This window comes from Zonotrichia leucophrys, chromosome 2 (genome assembly GCF_028769735.1).
Source record: "Zonotrichia leucophrys gambelii isolate GWCS_2022_RI chromosome 2, RI_Zleu_2.0, whole genome shotgun sequence".
Classification (NCBI taxonomy): domain Eukaryota; kingdom Metazoa; phylum Chordata; class Aves; order Passeriformes; family Passerellidae; genus Zonotrichia; species Zonotrichia leucophrys.
Genome location: NC_088171.1, coordinates 145352419 through 145373987, shown reverse-complemented (window position 1 = coordinate 145373987; position 21569 = coordinate 145352419). Strand labels below are relative to the sequence as shown.

At 44.6% G+C, this 21569-nt stretch overlaps 1 protein-coding gene across 1 annotated transcript in view; it reads right to left on the bottom strand.

Moving 5' to 3' along the window:
• The window catches only part of CCN4 (cellular communication network factor 4), a 35124-nt gene extending 19071 nt beyond the window's left edge, over positions 1-16053 (bottom strand). Inside the window, exon 1 of the mRNA XM_064703629.1 lies at positions 15880-16053. Within this exon, the coding sequence (XP_064559699.1) occupies positions 15880-15927 (48 nt within the window). The 5' untranslated portion in view covers positions 15928-16053. The remainder of the gene's footprint in view (positions 1-15879) is intronic.
• Positions 16054-21569: the final 5516 nt, after the last annotated feature.

Genomic DNA, 21569 nt, shown 5'->3' with positions numbered 1-21569 from the left:
GGAGGGAAAGGGTTTGGGGCACGCAGTCATTTGAGGGTCAATCTATCCCATTAAAGGTATAAAAGAATGTAGAAGCTACTCATTTCTTACACATTCAAGAGGATATCTGACCAGATTTCCCCCAGAAAAGGCAACAATCCAGTAGGGCAGGTTGCTCAGAGCCCATCCAGCCTGGCCTTGAATACTTCCAGAGACAATGTGTCCAAAACTTCTCTGGGCAGCTGTGTCTGTGCCTTACCACCCTCACAGTAAAGGATTTCTCCCTAATATTGTAAATGTAGAGTAAATGTCTCCTCTTCTGATTTAAACCTGTTCCCCCTTGTCCTGTCACATCTGCCCATGTAAAAATCTCTGTCTCTCTTTTTTATAAGCTGCTTTTATAAGTAATGAAAGGCTACAATGACTTTGCCATGAAGCTTTCTCTTTTCCAGGCTGAACAACCCAAAATCTTTCAGCTGCAGAGAGGAGGAGAAATGGAGGAAATCAATTTTGTCTGGGACCTGGAGATGCCCATGCAGCAAGACATAATTACAAGTAGGACTATATAAGAGAAGTTTCTTTTCTAATATAGACCACAAAGCCACGTGGTAATTACACATGGATGTAATGTAATGTAAACAATGGTTATCTGCTGCTGTGGAATGCAACAGGTGCATCTGTGACAGCCCCACGTTGGTTGTTTTTAATTAATGGCCAATCACAGTGAGCTGGCTCGAGCTCTCTGTCCGACACACAAGCTTTTGTTATCATTCTTTCCTATTCTATTCTTAGCTAGCCTTCTGATGAAATCCTTTCTTCTATTCTTTTAGTATAGTTTTAATGTAATATATAACATAAAATAATAAATCAAGCCGTCTGAAACATGGAGTCAGATCCTCATCTCTTCCCTCAACCTGAGACCCCTGTGAACATGGTCACAGCTCTGTGCAGTGCTGTAGAAGATTCCAGGTTTGGTTATAAGCAGTAACCACCCTTGTGACACACTCAGTAGGTCACTGGGATCTTTGGCACTGCTGAAATGTGTCAAAACCCACCCACTCTCCTCAGCTTCTCTGACAAGGAGCTGCATTCACAGCTGCTGGGTGCAAACCCTGGTGCAAACCTGTGTTAAATACAGAGGGAATCATTGCATTGACTTCACAAGAATCTTGACAATTCTACATAAAATGCCTGATTTTAATGTGGCCAAAGTGGAGAACATAAACTCTGCATTGGAAGAGTAGAGCATGACTTTGCTGTTTAAACCTCTCTGTGTCTGCAGAACAGGAGTGGTAACAATTCTGCTGCTACAAGGAACAAACTCTGAAGATTGTGAGGTGCCCAGACCATGGAGGAACATGCAGTTTCCAGGGAGAAGGGAATGAATGCAGGTGAGGGATGAGTTCCCTATGAAGACATCAGTATGGACAGGGAGAGGTGAGAAACCCAGAGCTGCTACAAGGGCTGTAACCTCAGGACTTTGCTGGTGCTGCACCTGGGAAGAACAAATTTCTACCCACTCACCCACAGAAATATCCTTATTCAGCTTTTAGCATATGATTTTGTCTGAATATGACCTTCAGATGTGTCTGGAAGAGTTCAAATATGGTGGAACACCACAGTTGAGCACCTTCAGGAAATCTAGAAAAAAAGGGTTTCTCCATTTTCTTCACTTCAGAGGAACAATGATCTGGCAGCCAGGACATTGCTCAGGCTGGATATGCCTGTAGCTCCAGCAGCAGAGAGGTTTCACTCAAGATGGCAGAGTCAATGCAACCAGGTCCTCACCAATGGGTATGATTCACAAATGCCATCAATTAAATAGGGTGTGATACCCCCAATGCCATCTATTAAGTAGTGTGCAAACCCAAAAGGAAAACAGACAGAGGTGAAGATTTTGTTCTGGTATGAAAGGCTGAAACACCCCTAGAATGTAATTTATCTCAAGCTGAGGTCTATTAGACACTTTGTCGTCTCATGCACTAAAAATTCTCTTTACAGAATTCTGGTACATTGGTTTTCTGCTGGTTCTCTTGCCAGGAAATTTAATAATTTCAATTACTCTGGATTAAACTCAGAAGATTCAATTATTTCCCCTCCACAAAAACAACATGACAAAATGGGGATTGTGAAGGACAGAAGGGTTTTCACCAACAGCAGGAGGAAATCCAGTTCTTTTTGAATGAAGTGTTAAGCTACAGCAGGATGTGTAACTTGTGAGGATGTGCAAAAATAAGAAGGAGGGGAAAAAAGGATGATCTGGACAGAAAAGGTAGAAATTTCCCTTAAGGAGAGAAACTGGTGATGCTGAAGCAACACAACTGCAAGATGTGAAGGGTTAAACTCTGTGTTTACAGAGCTATCCAGTAGGAAACACAGCTGTATCAACAGGAAGTGGAATCTGGAGTCAGAAATGCATTTTTAAACTTGTCCATTTCTTTCTCAAACCTACCAAGGAGATTAACAGTGGAGATTTAACACAGAAAAGAAAGACCTCAAGTGTGCAAACTCTGTAGCAACAAAGGACAGAGAGGGAGAGGGCAGATCCAGTGTGCTGGCACAGCACTTATCAGCAGTAGCATGCTCTCTCCAGCCCACCATGAAGACATAAAGCCTACTCAAGGCTCAAGGAAGTCTCAGATGATGGGAATTTACTGACATGGGGATGACTGACAGGCCCTTGGGTCGAGCTGAGCCAGAAGCAGCCAAGGTTGTGTGGACCAGACCTCCATGGCTCTCCATCTCAGCATATACCTCCACATCTTGCCTGGCCTTCAGGCCACTTTTCTCCTCTCTCCCCTACTCTCCATGGTTGAATACCCTTAAGAAGTTATGATTTCAATTTTGTATTTCTCAATTCCTTCAGCCAACTTCCCAGCCCCAGAGGAGTGTCCAACTCTATTGGTTTCAATAAAAAACTTAGACACAAAGTAGAGAAAAATAAAGAGATTTTAGAATATTGGTGTGGATCAGGTTCCTGACCCTACCCAGAGCTCCCATCAGCTTTCCAAGTAAACAATGGAATTCAGCATTTTAACTGTAATACAAAAGGACTTTTCTTCCTCCACCCCCCCATTTCTGATACAGTTCACCACAACTCTACAAAAATGGCAGGAAGTGCATTAGCATTTTTACCAGAAGGTGAGTAAAAAACCTGCAAATTTTGTTACAGGGCACTTGGAGTGTCCTTCCTACTCAGTCTCTTTTATTAGAAAAAACAAACCATAGGCACACAAGCAAGCCAGCCTGTTACAGAGACTGATGCAAACTGAGAAGAAACAACATTTTATTTTTTCCAAATACACTCATTTTGCAAGCCAAGAACTAATGATTTCAAGTCTGTTACAACAAACTGCATGGTGGCTAGGGGGAGTTTAAGGCTGACCTTTAGGGACCAGAGTCTCAGCCCCCATGTTCACAGAGCCCACAACCATTAAATCCCCAGGTCAGAAGAGAAAACAGATACAGCCTGCTTGGTAGTGACTGTGGAGAGAGGATGCCTGGGTTTCACAGTCACTCTGCCACATTTTTACCTTATTTTCAATCATTAAGAGGGATTTAGATCCATATCCTTTTTCTTTGGGGGTTTTATTTCAGGTAATTACTCAGCTATGGGGAAATGGTGATGTATCATTTCATGCCATGGATTTTAAGAGCATCAAATAATCCACATAGATTGACCCAAAAACCCTCAAAAAACAAACAAACAAACAAAACCTCCCCAAACAACAACAACAACAACAAAAACCCGCAACAACAAAAAAAAAAAAACCAACCAAACAAACACAAACAAACAAACCCCCCCACAAAAACAAACAAACAAAAACAACAACGAAAAAAACAAAGCAAAACAAAACAAAACAAAAAAAAAAAAACCAAACACCATCTTACACTTTAATAGCAGCAAAGGGAAATAAGATGATCACAAAAATTTATGAGATTTAAAAAAAATCCAGAAGAACCAGGGGTTTCCACAGGCAGAGGCTGAAAATCCAGGGCAACTGCCAGGAGGCAGCAGGTATGTCCATAACATTAAGATAATTCAGAATGTCTGCTATTCAAATATCTCAGAAAGATTTATTCAATGTTTGTGAGAAGGGAATAAAAGAATGGTTTTGTTCCAAAACAGTTTTTCTTCAGCACTGATCTGGGGTTCATGAGGAAGTTCCCATCAACAGATGTTCTAAGATGGTCTCTGCATCTCAGGTTTAAGGGAAATCACTTTTTAATAGTTTGGCTACTTGATAACATTCTTTAAGGAAAACCTTGAATTCAGATTCAAAATTTTCACCTTGATGTTCTCTCAGATTTGTAAAGTTTCCTTACTTTGTCATGGGCAATTTCACCACATCTGGTCTGTGTTGGTCTGGATTTCCATAGACCTCACATTTAAAATTCAACAGAACTGGCAGGGGAAAGTTCCTTCTCTTGGCTGCTAGCTCATGGCTGGGAAAAGAATTCTTTCCCTTTCTGAAAATCAGCAGCACTTGGCTGAGAATGTTTGGCATGCAAGTCTTGGATAAAGATGGTTATAAAGGTGGTGATAAAGGTGGTTATAAAGGTGGTGATAAAGGTGATCAGCTCCCAGGGCCAGTGCATTGTGACAGCTCTGAATCAGGAGTTTGCTCCTGCCCTGGAGCCCACGTCAAGGGGAGCCCATTGGGTATTGAGTTTGCAGGGAATGCCCTAATAAAGGCAGGAATGATGCATCTGACTCCATGTTCTCAGAAAGCTAATTTATTACTTTATTATACTATATTATATTAAAGAATACTATACTATACTAAAGAATACAGAAAAGATGCTTCCTGAATGCTAAAAGATAATAGTGAAAGCTCGTGACTCTGAGTCCTGACCCAGCTTGGTACTGATCGGCCAATGAGTCAAAACAACTCATACCAGAATCCAATCAAGCAATCACCTTGGGTAAACAATCTTCAAACACATTCCAGACCAGCACAACACAGGAGAAGCAAATGAGATAATTATTGTTTTCCTTTTCTCTGAGACCTCTCAGCTTCCCAGGAGGAAAATCCTGGGCAAAGGAAATTTTTCAGAGAATTTGAATGCCACAGTTGGGGCTGTGGGTGCCCAGGGCCTGAGGTCACCACCTGGGGTTCACCTGCCTTGGCAGCCCCACACTGTGGCCCTGGGAGACAAAGAGTCCCTACTGCTGACAGCAGAACACCACAGGGCTCTCTCAGCCACGTTTCGGCTGCCAGAGCAGCAGCTGAGCGCAGAATCAAGGATGAGAAGCCAGCAGGGAGACAGAGCCAAAGGGAGCTTGGAGAGAAGATCACCTGGATAAGTCTCCCATGTGAGGCCTGGGAGATGGGCTGATCCAAACAATTTTCCTAAGGGATATCTTTTTCTTTTCAGTGAGAGCTGCTCGGAAGGAGCAGTCAGCAGAGTGATGGCTATGGGCAGCATCCTGTCCCATGTGTCACAAAAGAGAAGCAAGTGGGGGTGATGAGTCCCTGAACAGGGAGAACAGGCTGTTCCTGAAGATCTGGCCCAGAAACAGCAAAAAGAGAAAATTTGTGCAGTGGGAGTGAGGGGGCTTAGAAGTCAGAGCCAGCTCTTGAGCCAGCCTGGGCTTTGCGCTGCAGCCTTAAGCCAGATATGCCCGAAGGTCAGATCCTCTTTTAATACACAACAGAAAGCTCCAAAAAGCAGCTGTACCTTCCCTACTACTCTTAACAAAAGATGTCAGATTGCAAATTTGGAAGAAAGAAAATAGAAAGAGGCCTTGACTTTTACAAGACTTTGGGGGCAAAACCATAGCTTTTGAATTAACTACAATGGAAACTACAAGTAAGGAAAAGGGAACAGAAGAACAGAAGAACAGAAGAAAAAAGAAAAAGAGTGAAATTGTAAATATATAAAAAGGATGAAATGAGCTGGAGAATTTATCTCTTGGATCCCAATGTCAGTGGAAACAGAACTGAAATTCAGAGCTTTGATAAAAAGATATGCCAAAGAGTCAACCTAAAAAACTGATGCAGGAATTAAATATGAACTTTGATATACTTAAAGGTATCATCTCTCCAGCTTGGGATGCACATACATCACATGCACAAGCAAGAAGAGGGTGTCACATTGAAGCAAGGTTCATGAGGGTGATATTATTAAATGACCCTGTTTTAATCTGGGGCCCCAGAGGTGAAGTGACTGTCCCACAGGCAGACAGGATATCTGTGGCAGAGCCAGAAATAGCAGTTAGATTTCTTGTTCCTACACTGTAACCATACCATGATCCCTCCTCCTACCCACAGCTAATAAACTACTGAGTTCTGACTGGATGCAAAAAAGAAATGATTCCCCTGAGCTGCCTCTCAGGTGCTGTCAGGTCAGCAAAGCCAGTTTCTTAGTTTGGCTTTCAATTCTTACATGCACCTGATGCCTGCAAAAGGGCAGAACTCTTTCACCTCTCCAGCACCTTCAAATCTCACATATCAGCGGTGATCAGCAGTTTATAGCTGGATGGATCTGTGCAGAGCGATGAAATGGGTATTTCACACAATTCCCTCTTGCTTACACGCAGCTCTGATACTGCTGAGACTAAACCAAAATGGTGACAAAATTCCTGTTTGTGATCCAGAGACCTGCTGACACTGTGAATGTCTCAACATAGAACAAAACAAAGCAAAACCAAACAGAACTTTGCTCAGGCCAGGGTATTGCTGCCGCTTCCCCATCCCAAACCACGCCTGCCTGGGAAGTGGCAACATCTCAACCCCTAAAGAGTTAACACTGCTGCTTGCACCCATGGAGGAGGACAGCAGCTGTGTGAGCTGTCTCTGGGAGGATGAAGATGAATTGCTGATGATGTGGTTACCAACATTTTGGTCTGCCCCAGCCCCGACACGCGAGGGCAGTGTTGGTGCACAAATGGTGCTCCCAGCAGAGCATCCCCTGGGCTAAGGCTGCTCCACCGACACCTTTTGTGCCAGAAAAACCACACTGGAGCAAGCAATGGGGAGGGCCAGGGAGGTGTGAAGCCATATATTTGTATCCTGTATACATTTATATCCTGTCAGCTCCCACTGCAGAGGCAGTTTTGGTAAGGAGGTTTCCCTTGTGTGTTAGAGGGTGAACAATGAAACCCTGATCAAGCCCTTTACAGTCATATAGTCACATGGGAATGAAACGAATTCAATTATTTAATAATTGCCCTATAAAATGTTACAGTTATTGAGGATGCAGAGGTTTTAAAGGAATCTCAACCTTGCTGCTGCAGTATCCATTTACTCCTCTGATCAAATACTCCAGACTCCCAGATGATACTCTGGCAAGCATTTTAATATAGTTTCTATAGTATATAAACAGTGAATAATACAGCACAAACATCTCCTCAAGTGCAAGCAGACTCTCTGTATGATATGTATGGAAAAACTGACACAAACCAAAAAAATACAAAGAGAGTGGAGTATGCATATGTGTACTATATATATACACTATATATACACACACATATACATACATGTAAACCACACAAAATTAAACAAATCATCTTCAAAAAGCAGAAGCATCTTATTTGAGCCTGAAACTAGGTATGTAATGCATTGTTCCACCACAAACGCAGGAGCTCACCCACACCCAGGCAGCTTTGGTGGGCAAAGAGTTCACCAGCCCTCATAAGCAGGATCACACCACCCCTGTAGGGAACCCCAGTGCACCGAGCAACAACAGCACAGGTTTTGATGCAAAATCTGCAAATATAGCTCAAGCAACCTCCCAAATTCCACTACTTATGACCCCTTTGTCAAGCTCAAGGACTGCTGTGCCTCATAGAATAAATGTCATTTTAAAAATGTGCCCTTGAGACGCCACTAGAACAGTGAAAATTAATAGTGAACAGTCTCCATAAATGAACTGCAGTGTTATATAGCAGAGATGTCATTTTATATTTAACTGCTAGGGTCAAATGTGGAAATAAAACTCACAGAAAGGAGCCAAATGAGTTTGCCCTCATTCTCTTACTTCAGTGTTTATCAGCCCACACACAGATGCTGTGGGTATGATCCGGTCCTTTAAGTCCAAGATCTTGCAGGAAATATTGCCAGCAGTACTTATCAATAAATCACCTGCTGAATGGCCAAACTAGTTAATGAAACCTGGCTATTTTCCTTATTGTTGTTTTCCAGCCTTTCTTTTCCCCCTCATTAAAATGTAACTGAAGAGTTTTATCGTGTAATCCATTTGCAGATTCTTAGCACTGGCTGCAGTTCTTGTGGTTTGGTCCTTCCTTGCTAAACAGCTCAAGTGACCCAGCTGTTAGTCAGTCTCAAGCCCAGGAATTGGTAGCCTGGGGGCAGCCAGGAACATGTGCCAGCCATGCAGAGGAGAACTTAATTCTCCCCGTGTGGATTTCAATGTCTCTGCCTCCTTATCAGCCCAGATACAGAGTTCTCTTTGTCACAGCGGATACAAGTTGGTGACCATAAATGTGAGCTGTAGCCTGCTTGGTCATCACATACAGCCAGGAATTCACTGATGGATTTGAAAAAACTGAAAAGGAGGATTTGCAAGTCCAAAACCTCAGACACAGAGTGGCCTCATGTGCCCACAGCTATGACAATGCAAAGGACACAGCAGGCACGGCAGTGATGATGGCACAGGGGTGTAGAGCACAGGCAGGAGGTGCTGTGTGATAATCATGGCCCTTTCTGGTGCAGTTCCCTGTCTCTCTGCAGAGCCCTGGAATATTATTGTTCACCCAGTGCAAGAAGGCTGGTCTCTACATGGATAAAACAAATCCACCAGAGTCATTGCTTGGGATGATTAGTGTTGCTCCCAAAAGGCATCAAACTGTGTTCCAGCAAAGCCATGCTCCATTTCTTACTCTATATTCTTCTTTTCACAGGACAAGGATATGTGTGTGGAGAAGAGGAAACTTCAGTAAGAGAAAAAAAAACCAACCCCCTACCCATCCTACCATCACTTGTAACTCATAAAGCTTCAGTAAGAAAGCAACAGAAACAAAACCCTGATCATAGTGTGGAAAACTGGTGGAGCATGGAAAGAATCAAAACCTTTAAGCCACTCAGAAATTCAAATGTGAGTCGCATTTACAAATCCTAGAAAAGACAGTGCAGCAGTTCATGCAGCTACACATTATTGCTATCTTGTAATGAAAATAAAATCATTATATAAAAATATTATCATTATTTTTAATAATGATAGTCAGTGGGTCATTCAGAGCAATTTTGGTCAGAGCTGTGAAGCTTGTGTGGGCTGCACTGCTCCTGGTGGCATACAGATAATTTTCTATCAGGCATTGTACAGAATTACAAAACTGGTTACTGCTCCTGACTTGACTGTGTTCTTTTCCTTATACACTGCAAGGGTGTAAGGAGTAATGGCTTTAAATTGAAGGAAGGACAACTTGGATCTTGGATTAGACATAGGAAAGATTTTTGGAAGGGTGGTTGAACACTGGCACTGGTTGCCCAGAATGCTGGTGGGTGCTCCATCCCTGAAAACACTGATGGTCAGGCTGGGGGGCTCCGAGCAGCCTGGTTTAGTTGAAGATGCCCCTGCTCATTGCAGCAGAGTTGGACAGCTTGACCTTTAAAAATCCTGTCCAACCCAAACCATTCTATAATTCTGTGACTACACATGATATTTACATATTTCTGAATCTAATGTAAATACTGAGTCAAGCCACACAGTTGCATGTTAGAGATGGAATAATAAAACCAATCCATCATATCCACTTCCAAACCTTTCACTGGAGATTGTTTCAATGTGTTTGCAAGGGAAAGGGCAAGTTTACTTTGAGATGAGTAGGAGTATGTTTCATGCTGGATCAAGAGATCTTGCTGCACCTTCCCACCATGCAGCATGAGATATTTTTTCCAAGAAAATCCTGTGAATTTGCAGTGCAAGCTCATAGGACAAGGTCCTTTTGCAGTGCTGGAATTGCAAAGGTTTAACTGTGCAGGTGTCCAGCAGCATCAGGGTCCAGGTGACTCATAACCCTCTGTGGATGAGCCCACAATTATTTCTGCAAATCCCTCTCAGGTTTCCTTTAGGGCTCACTGCTCACCCTCCTGGATTTCATGAAACTTGGCCTTCCAACTTGCTCATCTCTCATTTGCTTTGTAGGTTAAGTGGAATGACAGACCCAGACTAACAAAACAGAAGAACAACGTGGGAGCTATTCAGAAACAGAAGAGGAACTGAGATGACCACAGAGTCCTGGAATGCATTACCAACCCAAGTATTAGAAATTCATTATTTGAGCTGTGCCACAAAGTTCAGCTCAAGTGCTACCTTCTTCCACAGCTGTTTCAGCCTAAAGGCTCTCCTTTCCTTCCCCAACCACAAGAATATTTTCTTGTGGGACAGAGTCAGTGCCTGGCACCCACAGAGGTAAAAATGCCCTTTTTCCTTTTGCTTTCCCACACCTTGCCCAGATGCAAGGATTACAAAGCCCAGCAGTAATCTACAAGAAAATACAAGGGATTAAAAGGACTCCAGAAGCTTCATCCAGGATGCCAAAACACACTTAAGGTTTCAGTATGGATGAAGAAAGAACAGGGCACCAGCAGAGGTACATCCCAGAGCTGGGAGACCACCAGGCTGTAGAAGAACCTGTGATCCTCACCACAGCTAGGAAACTCAGAGCAGCACTGGAGAACACCTGCACAGAGCTCCTAAAGCAGCATTCAGAGTCCCTTGACCCTGCAACACATCTGTGAAAATCAGATCCGTGGTGTCCTGCAGCAATGGGGAGCTGAAGAGAACTCGCCTCAGGGTGCAGCAAACCCTGGGTGGCACAACACATGAAATTGGGTGCTGGAAGTCCAGTCCAACTCAGTGGACATCAGAGCACAGAAAGGAAAGAAATGGGTAGCATTTCTTTGGGTCTATCAACTACCAGTCAGTGTTTCTACTCAAAGAAAGGGAAAATTGTGTTTTTAAGATAAGTGCCATAAGAATGAGATGCTTGAACTATATAATATGAAAGCAAAGGGGAAAACAGGAGGAATAAATTAATCCAGGATAGCTACCCAAACCTCCTACTGACAAATCTGAAAGACTGAGTAAAATCTCACTCTGCTTCCTGGCCCACACCATGAGACACTGTCAGGTTCAATATTCAAATGTATCTTCAGCTGAAGCTGTGGGTGTCCAGCTTTGCCAGGCCACAGCTGCCAAGGTTCACATACATTTCTTGGGTTTATAAACAGCTTCAATTCCACTCATGCATGAGAGCCAGGGCTGTCCAGACAGGAATGCTCCAGACCCCTCTGGGACACAGAGACATCCAAAAGGATCAGTTCACAGCAAGCTGAGCCTGGCAAAATGCTAGAGCAACTCTTCACATGCTAACATGGGAACCCAGAGCTTCTGAAGAACAAATGTCCCACATGGGTATTGAGGACTTCTGAATTTTTTGACCATAGCACCTGGGGAAGGCAGGAGAAACTAAACATGCATGAGTCCTTGAAAGGACAGACACACAGAACCATCAAATAAATCTCACTTTTTTGTTAAAATCCATAGCTATCACTTTTAACTAATGCCTCCTCCTGGAGAAGCCGCCCCTGAGGGCAGGACTGCTGCAGTGTGGAATGGGGACAGGACCTGTCCCAGGGGACACAAACAGGCACAGCTGTGAGGAGGGTGAGGAAACCAATCCCTGTCCACTGCCCTGTAGTGGTCAATGCTGGAAAAGATATTGTTTCACACTACCAATGCAAATTCAGACACTTCCAGGAGAAATTCTGAAATAAAATGCATCAGGTCCTACTTCTCTCAGCAGAAACTCTGTGTGTGTGTGTGTGTGTGTGTGTGTGTGTACTTAGGAAGCATCTTCATCAAAACCAGACCTGGGTGTGGGCCTCTGACCCACGTGAAGAACATTCAGTGCTACCTTCAGGACGTTGCCTTAGCAATGATTTCACTCTGCAATGGATGTGTGAGGGGGTCTGCCAAATGAAAGCTCAGCTTTGGGAAGGCCCAGTGCACAATGCAGCCATGCCCATGGGAGCTGTGTCTGCCAGCTCCAAGCCTCAAGATGTTAAATTTCCAGAGCTGAATCTTCAGCTGCTATAACCGGAGCAATTTTAATTGCTGACTACAATTTATGGAAGTGTAGGATAAGAGCCCTTCAGAGAAGTGTATTCAGGCTACCTCTGGTAACCAGATGTTGTTGAGCAAGAGGGAATAGTGGGAAGGTTAGAGGGACAAGGCACAGCAATTTTGAACCTCTGCTGCCTGAGATTATCTGTGCATCGTTAGCCATGCTGCAAACCAGGAGCATTCTGTCAAGAAGCACTTAACAGGTAAAGCTCAGCTCACCCTCCCTGGAGAGCCATGGGACTTTTGCAGGGAAGAATAAAGGTGTCACTTTGTCTTTTATTTGTGTTTTTGTTTTGCTTTTTTGGCTTATGTTTATGTTTGGTGGAAATATGGTTTTTCCTGGAAGAGCCCAAAGAAATTTTAAATTTTTTTCATTATACCAAATCCAAATATCTTAAAGATTAAATTCTTGGCTTTATATCTGTAAGATAAATCTCATAAAAGAAGGAAAAATAACACATTGTGGTTCTTAACACGCAGCCTGAGGCAGCCCTGAGCCTGGGTCATTATCAGTTACTATGTAGTGAAACAGGTATCCTCAAATGAGATGGTGCCAAATAAAACCATTTTTTGAGCATCTCTCTCCTCCTTTCCACCCATCAAAGCCAAAAGCATTGTGTTTGTGGACCATGACTGCCATCACATCAGATAAATCAATACCTGCCTACTAGTAGATCTGATGAAGAACAACTTGATTCTTTGCTTTCTTTCTCTATTTGAGAAATCTGCAGGTTGGCATTCACCCTATTATTTTTTATTTTAGATTATCAGATCCACACAACACCCATTCTTCCACTTCAAGTGTTTTAGAAACCTCCAATGCTGTTCTTCTTACCTAAGCTCCTTTGCTACTTTTCTACAAAGTGCAGAATAGTTTATTTAATCACCTCCCTGGTTTAGGACATTTTGTCCTTTCTGAATGAGTGGTCTCACACTTCTGACTCATCAGGACTGGAGACTGAAGATGCTGGCTCTGACTCCTCAATGTGCAACACTGAAAGAAGCCAACAGATCCAGTTTTAAAGTCCTTGCTGCAAAATGACTCAGGCACAGAGGAATCTCAGCCTGGTTGAAGTGACTTAGACTCTCATGGTGTCTGTCCTTATATCAATATTTAAAAAAAAGAAAAAAACCCACAAAAAATCCCCCAAAAACCACAAAAAACCCCAAAACAACAAGATATTTCAAGAAATCTTCCAAAACTTATGCCTAAAATTCCATCTATGTTCAGTAATTTTTTTCTTCACAAGCCCATCACCTGTGCAGTTTTGCCCTAATAAAAACCCCTGTTGATAAAATTCCTTAAGAACTGAATAACTGGTTGTAGCTTCAAACAGTACCAGGAGATGCAGAACCTGAGAGCTGCCTTCTGAAATGCCTTTGAGACCTGCCTGACCTTCCTATATTATCTCCTCTGCCTTTCTCCCTGGAATAATATTATATTTAAACCCAGAGGGTCAGCCCTCTTCTTTCCCAGTGGAATATCTTTTTCTGCCCATAGTTCTTCCCATATGTGAAGAGTGACAAGCCTCCAGGGAGACCCCAGGGCTTTGCACAATGTGCACAGTGACCTGCCTGGTGCTGCCTCTCCATGGATGTCCCTGCAGAGTTAGAAAGAGCTTTATTACTGTTGTGATGATGCCAGCAAAGACAAAAAGCTACGGATGATGAGTTGGGACAGTGTTGGAGCTTTACCAGGACTCATCTGTTACAAGTCTCATGACTTATCTAAAATATCTCAAGAGCAGGGTAGCCAGGCCAGCTAAATATTCACAATATCCCAAAATAATTGCAATATTCCTTGTTTCTTCATACAGCATCCTCAAGAATTCTCTGCTCCCCAAAATCCTGTCAGTACTCCATAGGCCAATACTCCCTCCCAGATGTTCTGCCCATCCCGCTCACTGATTCATGCTGTTTACTTTTTCATTCCTGTTTCCCCACTCCCTTGTATATGACAAACAGAAACCTGCTTTCCTCAGCCTACCAACCCCCATCACATCCCAGCTCAGGCATGGTAGAGGGTCCAGAGAAAGCCATTTCATTACTGGGGAGAAATTATCCCCACTCAGTGGTTTCTGAGCACAGCTTTCCAAGTTCCAACCCAAGGGTGTGTTCAGGAGGTGACAGTGTCCCCAAATGCCCCAAGGAGCAGCTTCACCTGCTCTGCCCAATGGAGAGCCTGAGCTGGAACTGTTTAGACCCAGGAGACTTTTTAGGCTATTTTTTAAACTGTTTTGAACACTTTTTAGATACTCTTTAGACCAAACATGCTGCCAGGAGCATCTGGATTGCACTCACTTGCCTACCCCCTCAGCAAAAGCATGTGCCTGCATGTATTGACACATTCACAGAGATTTTCATTCCACAGCATGTTTTTCACAAAAATCTTTGATACCAAGGGAACCCAGGACAACCCCTGCACAATTTACAAGGTTTGCACAGATCTCTCCTAGTGACAGTGTTTGGGGGGCAGGGGGCACCTCTCTCCTTTGATTTTTTCCCTGCTGAACAAAAATAAGCTGCGGTAAGAACCAGTTTCCCGCAGGAGCACAGGAGGTGCCGTTTGTTTGCCGTCGGCTTTGCGATGTGTTTTATTTTTCAGAAGCAGCCCTGTTATCAGCATCCACGCAGGACTTATCTCTGTGCCATCTGCCGTCACCCAGGTGTGCTGCTCCCCTGGTTTAGAGTCTCGCTGCATCTCACAAACCACCAGCCCCTGAAGCAGAGGGGATGCAAAATCCCCGGTGCAGAGCAGAGCAGGCGGTGTCACCCCGCTCCGGGCACAGGGATGCTCGGACACATGTCTGAATCCGGGAACCCCACCCCGAGCTGGGGAGCCCAAAGGGGTCTCTGACATCCCGGGGATGGGATGAGAGAGTGGAACTCATTCCCGGGTCCCCGAGGCTCCCCGAGCCCCGAGTGCAGCGCTGGGGATGGGGACAGGGATCGCTCACCTGGTCCCGCCGGACCCTCGGCTGCCTCAGCTGCTCCCAGCCCCAGCTCCCGCCCGGGAATTCCGCCCGGGAAAGGCACAGCAAAACTCCGGCACCTTTGGGAAACGAGCGCTTCCTTGGACCGGCCTTCCCAAAGGGGAGGGGGAGGAAAGCGGCTCCAAGAGATTGGGAAGGGATCGAGGATCAAACCCTACTCCCGAGGCAGCGGCGGGAGCGGCTCCACCTGCGGTAGCGGCCGCGGCAACTCCAGGACCCGATCCCGGTCCCGATCCCCATCCCGATCCCGGTCCCGATCCCCATCCCGATCCCGGTTCCGTCACGGCTTCGCTCCGCCCCGGTACCGGTACCGGGGCTGTCTCGGTCCCAGCACTCCTGGGCACCCGTGGGGAACCTGCCCTGTCCCCTGCACACCGGTCCTGACGTCCTCGGCCGCGCTGCTGAGGGGAATCTCCTCATCCTTCTTCTGCTCCATGGCATAAATAGTGGCAATACACAGAAAAAACCCGACAGTTTTCTGTGCTGATCCACCTGGATGCTGAGAAGAGCTCAACTCTGAGACACTTCTGCATCCTTTCCTTTCCTTTCCTTTCCTTTCCTTTCCTTTCCTTTCCTTTCCTTTCCTTTCCTTTCCTTTCCTCTTTCCTTCTTTCCCTTTCCCTTTCCCTTTCCCTTTCCCTTTCCCTTTCCCTTTCCCTTTCCCTTTCCCTTTCCCTTTCCTTTAGCTCACCTTTCCCTCCCTGCTCTCACACCTCCCCAGATCTCTGCAGCACCCTCGGCTCTCCCAGCCCACCCTGCCTCCAGCCCCGGTGTGTTTGCAGAGACAGCTCTCCCCGGCAGTTTTCAAACTCACCTGCAAAATGCTGCTTGCTGCTAGAATCCAGGGCAAAAGCCACCTCATCCCTGGAAGCCGGGATTAAATGCATTTGATTGAACCCAGATTTAGAGCCGTTTTGAACAAAAACACCACTTTGGGGAACGCAGAGCAATCCTGAACTGGCAACCCAGCCTAGGCACTCTGCCTTTTTCTCTTGGCTCTTTGGGGATTTTATTAAAGACAGACCTGACGTCACGGTGAAGGACAAGCCCTGCATTTTTCCTCTGGAAAAACTTTTCCTGCCTTCACTTCTTCATTTTTGTGCGCGGTGTTGTCCCACCTCCTGCATTTCAGAGCATCGCCGTGAGCCAAAGGGCTCTTAAAGGGGCAGCGGCAGCGCCGGGTCCAGCCCGCTGCGATTTTAGCTCAGCTCCAAAGGGCTCAGAGCTCATCCCTCACCCTGCTGAAGGCGTTCGGACTCCGGCAATGTGGCTGGTATAGCAAGGAACGTTTGATCTGGCTTTACTGGTTACAATCAATGACATGACACGTGTACAATTATTCACAGATGTTTGATGTGTTTGATTTTTTTTAAAAAAGTGACTTCATTTGAAGAGCAAAAGGACATTTGTCCTGCACACCCTGTGGAAAGCAGTCTGACAACTCCTTTGGGACTCCTCTCTTTACAGAGCAACCCCAGATCACACAATCCCCTGTCATGCCTCACATCCCCTCCATGATTTCAGTGTTTAGGAGGGTGCATCAGCCCTATTACACTTCTGTCCTGTGCCAGCAGTGGGCATGACAAATGTTGTCCAGGTACATGGGAGTGCAAACCCCACTCTGAACCCAAACCTCACCCCAAACTCTCTGATCACCTGTATCCCTGCCAACCTATGCCCTGATTTTAGCTGAGAAAAAGTCCAATGTATTTTTCCCCTTTTACTTAGGCACAGGTATAGGCTTTCCCCCAACCATTCTTAATCTGAATTTGAGAGAATTTGAAGTCTCTTCCATCCTTAAACTAAAATAGAATATTATAAGGAAAACGAGTGCTAGCAAAGGGAAGGAAAACCTTGTTAAACAGCTTCACAGGTCTTAGATGCAAGAGTTTGTTCATGGGCTAAAATAAGTGTCAAGCTAAATTTAAAAGTAGGCAAACCTCTCTTCTTGAGGCTGGGCATTGATGGGTAGGTGAATCACTCTGATGGCCAAACTAGAACTGAGATGTTTCCTTAACTTCTGCTCTGCTTTGGTTACCAGCTGGAACTCAGTTGTGCCAGGTTGGGTTGGGATGAGCCACTCCCTAAGCAGCCATCCAACATAAGAAGGATATGGAACTGTTGGAGTGAGTCCAGAGGAGTCCCTTAGGTGATCAGAGGGATGGGATACCTCTCCTGAGGAAGGGCTGAGAGAGTTGGAATTGTTCAACCTGGAGAAGACACTAAGAAGACCTTATAGCACCTTCCAGTATTTAAAGGGGCTCCAAGAGAGCAGGGGAGGGTCCTTTGGCCTTCAAGTAGGGACTGGATAAGCAAAAATATCTTTATGCTGAAAGAGGCTAGATTTAGATTAGATATTAGGAAGAAATCCTTCCATGTGAGAATCATGAGAGACTGGAACAAGTTCTCCTGAGAAACTGTGAATTCCTCATCTATTGAAGTGTTCAAGACCAAGGGCTCTGATCTTGGATGGGGCTCTGAGCAACCTGGTCTGGTGGAACATGTCCCTGCCTGCAGAAGGGGGGTTGGAACTAGCTGATCTTTAAATTCCCTTTGTACCCAAACTATTCTGTGGCTCTCTCCCAGCCCTGCTGGGTGTCTGGCGCTATGTGGGGTTTGCTCTGCAGATTTGGCACAGCTGAATGCTCAAGGCTGGGGCTGACAATGAGTGGGGTGAGGAGGGTGAGAAATCTGCCCCAGTGACTCCTGGTCACACAGCAGCTTCTGCCCATCCATGCTGTGGGATGTGGCATGGGCAGAGTAATGGTTTCACACCAGCTGGACCAGAGAACTCTAAAAGATCGGTTTGTTTGTCTGGACAGACAGCTGCTCTAGGAGATGATTCAAACAGAATTAAATCAAACTGAAGGAAGTTCCACGAGCTATCTTCCTCCTCCAGCACCTTCACCCCTGCCACAGCCCCTTCCTAGCACTCACAACCCTGAAGAGCAGGTTTAGGATTATGTTTTCTGTCAGGTTCCTCCAGAACTATGTCTATTCTCCCTTCTCTACATCCTCTCCATTTTTCCTCACTTCCTCCTGTGTTTATTCATTCCAGCTTTTTCTCTTTCAATATTTCTCTCACCCTGCTGTAGCCAGCACATCCTTCCTTGTGCACTCTTGATATTCTGCAGCACAAACCCTGCAATCTTGGTGTCACCCAGGTGGTGTTCACTGCATGTGGACACTACTGAGTGCCAGACTTTGGGGTCCAAACCTCTAATACTCTCTGAAGTGAAAGTAGCATTTTGAAAGTTCAATTCCTCTGACCTAGGTGAAAAGGCCTCTTAAAACAAAAAAAAAAAAAAAAAAGTGAAACTATTTGGGTTAGCCTAGGGTAAAAGGCTCAGATGTAAATCTGATAGCTAATATTTCATACAGATTGTGATTGCTGGCTTGGAGATAAAGGAGCCACAATAGCAGGTCTAGCAAAAATAACTTTCCAAATGAAGGAGGAACAAAGTTCAAAGCTCATGTGGTATCAGACTACAACATCAAGGGAAAGAGCACATTAGAAATGACATAAACATGGCATTGTGTTGGTTTGGGTTTTTTTCCCAAAAAACATTTGGTTATCTCCCACTCTGACTATTTCCCCAGCGTATTTCATTGCCTCAGTGAATTCCTTAGCAAATGCTGTGGTTGAGTGTGTTAGCAAGGATGAAGTCACTGAGATGGGGACATCTGGCTGCTTGAAGCTCCACAGCCCACCTCAGCTGGCTCGTGAGAGTTTGTCATGTGATGATAAAGCATTCACTCTGGCTTGGCTTGGATGAGACAGGGCTCAAGGGCTGGGCCTGCAGCCCCAGGGACACCCAGGTGCCTGAGCAGCCTTCTGGTGGTGATTCCTGAGTGGGTATGGCACACTGGGGCACTGTGACTGTGTTCACAGGGGTCTTAGGATAAGGGAAGAGACGAGGATCTGACTCCATGTTTCAGAAGGCTTGATTTATTATTTTATGATATATATTATATTAAAACTATACTAAAAGAATAGAAGAAAGGATTTCATCAGAAAGCCAGCTAAAAAGGAAAGAATGGTAACAAAGGCTTCGTCATGGACTCTCTGTCCGAGCCAGCTGACTGTGATTGGTTATTAATTAAAAACAACCAACATGGGCCAATCACAGATCCACCTGTTGCATTCCACAGCAGCAGATAATCAATGTTTACATTTTGTTCCTGAGGCCTCTCAGCTTCTCAGGAGGAAAAATCCTAAGGAAAGGATTTTTCATAAAAGATGTCTGTGACAGAGCACTTGCAGGTGTGCCTGGGTGTAATGTAATTTCATTAAATCCCAAATGACAGGGACATTTTGGCTCTTGTTGAACTCTTTGACTGCAGCAGCCCAAACCTGGGCTTCTATGATGTCTCAGGTCCCTCAAAGGATGAGAGTGCTAAAAGAGATCACTGCAGTCCTGTGTCACCCTGGCTTGATCCTGGGGAGTCTTATACTGATCCCAGTAAATGAAGCCTCTAAAGACACTTCTCTGTCTAATTCAAAGACTTCAATTTAAGATCTTCAAATGATGGAAAATCCACTTCATGTTTTGATGAGTTCAGTTACATTCACTATTAAACATTTGTGCCATATTTCAGTCTGAGTTTGCCGGTTTCATCTTTCTGCCAATGTCTGCTTGGCTGATGAGAATTCAACACTTTCTTCCAGCATATAAATATGCAAAGGTTCCATAAATCACTGCTGACTCTTCTCTTTAATAAAACAAGGAAGCCACATTGCTTTTAATTCTCAGTGTCAAATTGTTTTTTGGGAACTTGAATATAATAGTTTAATGGCTTTTACCTCTTTACCTTTCCATGGACATTACATATGCACATGGCACTATCCATCACTCTACAGCCATCCACAGTGAGCAGGCAACAAGCAGCATGTCCCAGTTCCAGCTAGCTCTGATTCTCTCAGGCTGGTGCTTTAATATCACTTTTTATTCAATACATCCCTTATGTCTCTCAGCCACATAAACAGGTTTCTCAACTTGACTTCATTTTACAGTCTTAGAACAAATAAACTGGGAAATAGATTGATTTATTTTATGCTGTTTGATTTGTCTGACACTTTTACTGAAGGCTATAGCCAGCCAAAGAATACAGGGACTACTAAGAACAGAAAGAGAGCTCAGGGAGGATGGGTGCTGTTTCCTCTTGTAAATGCATGGCAAGAATATCTCCTTGTCTGTAGCTCATTTCCTTTGTAAATAGGTGAGATCAGAGTCTACCTACATGTCCAAGGGGGGAAAAAAACCACCTTGGACTTTCCTGACTCATTAAAGGTAAAGGCTGAGTCATGGATCTGACTTTTAAATTATCCAAACTACTGGCTGTGTTAGTTTCCTATCAGGGTGCTTTTACTTCTGCTTTTCTCTGTGATGGAAGTGACATCTCTTTCAATCAGCAGAAAGGCTGGGATTCAGGAAGCACAAACTGGAATGGAAAGGGAAGTGGAGAAATCAAACTGTACCATCAAGAAAGGCTGGGATTCAGGAAGCACATACTAGAATGGAAAGGGAGGTGGAGAAATCAAACTGTACCATCAATTATTGTTGGTTTTTTTTTACACTGATTAGGAGATAGGAAGGAGAGTTACATCAGCCTGGGCCTTTAAAATATGAAAGCTTTACAACCAGAGCATGTAACCATCTGTTTTAGCTGAGTCCTGATAACATCAAGAATCTGAGCACTCATCCAGCCCCACTTCAGCACAAGTGAATATCTCATTTTCAGAGATGCTGGCCTTTGCAGATAAGACCTGGAACCTGAGTGAAAGAAGCTGCAATACTGCAGGAAAACTCACTCTTTTGCTGTCTAAAGAGTCTTTCCAAAGAAGAAGATGGACAGGAATCACACTGGATTCAGAACCAAGAGCTCCTTTGCTGCTGTTCAGCCTCGTGTCCCCCTGATACAGTGATGCAGCAGGTTCCAGGACCTAAGGGGGTAAACCCAGCACTGAATTCCCTCAGTCCTTTAGGAAATGCCAGATGAAGGGATTTACTTTGGAATGTTACTCAGCCCAGGTTTCCATTACTGAGTGTGCCTGCACCATGCTGTGTGTGGATTGAACTCCTTGTGCCAGAATATTTGTGGGGCTGATCACACACCCAGCTGCTAAACAGAAAATCAGCTGGTCCAGGTAAACCAGCCTGACTGTCAGCACTCCAGGACCAGCTGGTCATTTCTCCAAAGAGTTGGTGTAAATCAGCTCCACTGAGTTAGGTGAGGCAGCAGCCGAGTCTGAAAAATGGAACATTCAATATTTAATTCATTCATGCAGCCAAAATAATTTATTCCCACCATTTAAGTAGGACTGCTGCCTTTGAGGAGACATGACTGTGGTTTCATTCCCCATAAATAAAGTCAGATTTATTAGGACAGGTCTTCAGCTGGTGTCAATCTGTGTGACTCCTTTGATTTCAGCAGTACTAATCTGGCTGACAGCATCCGAGCTGTGCAAAAATGAACAGGCACCAATGGCAATAGCTAAGAAAC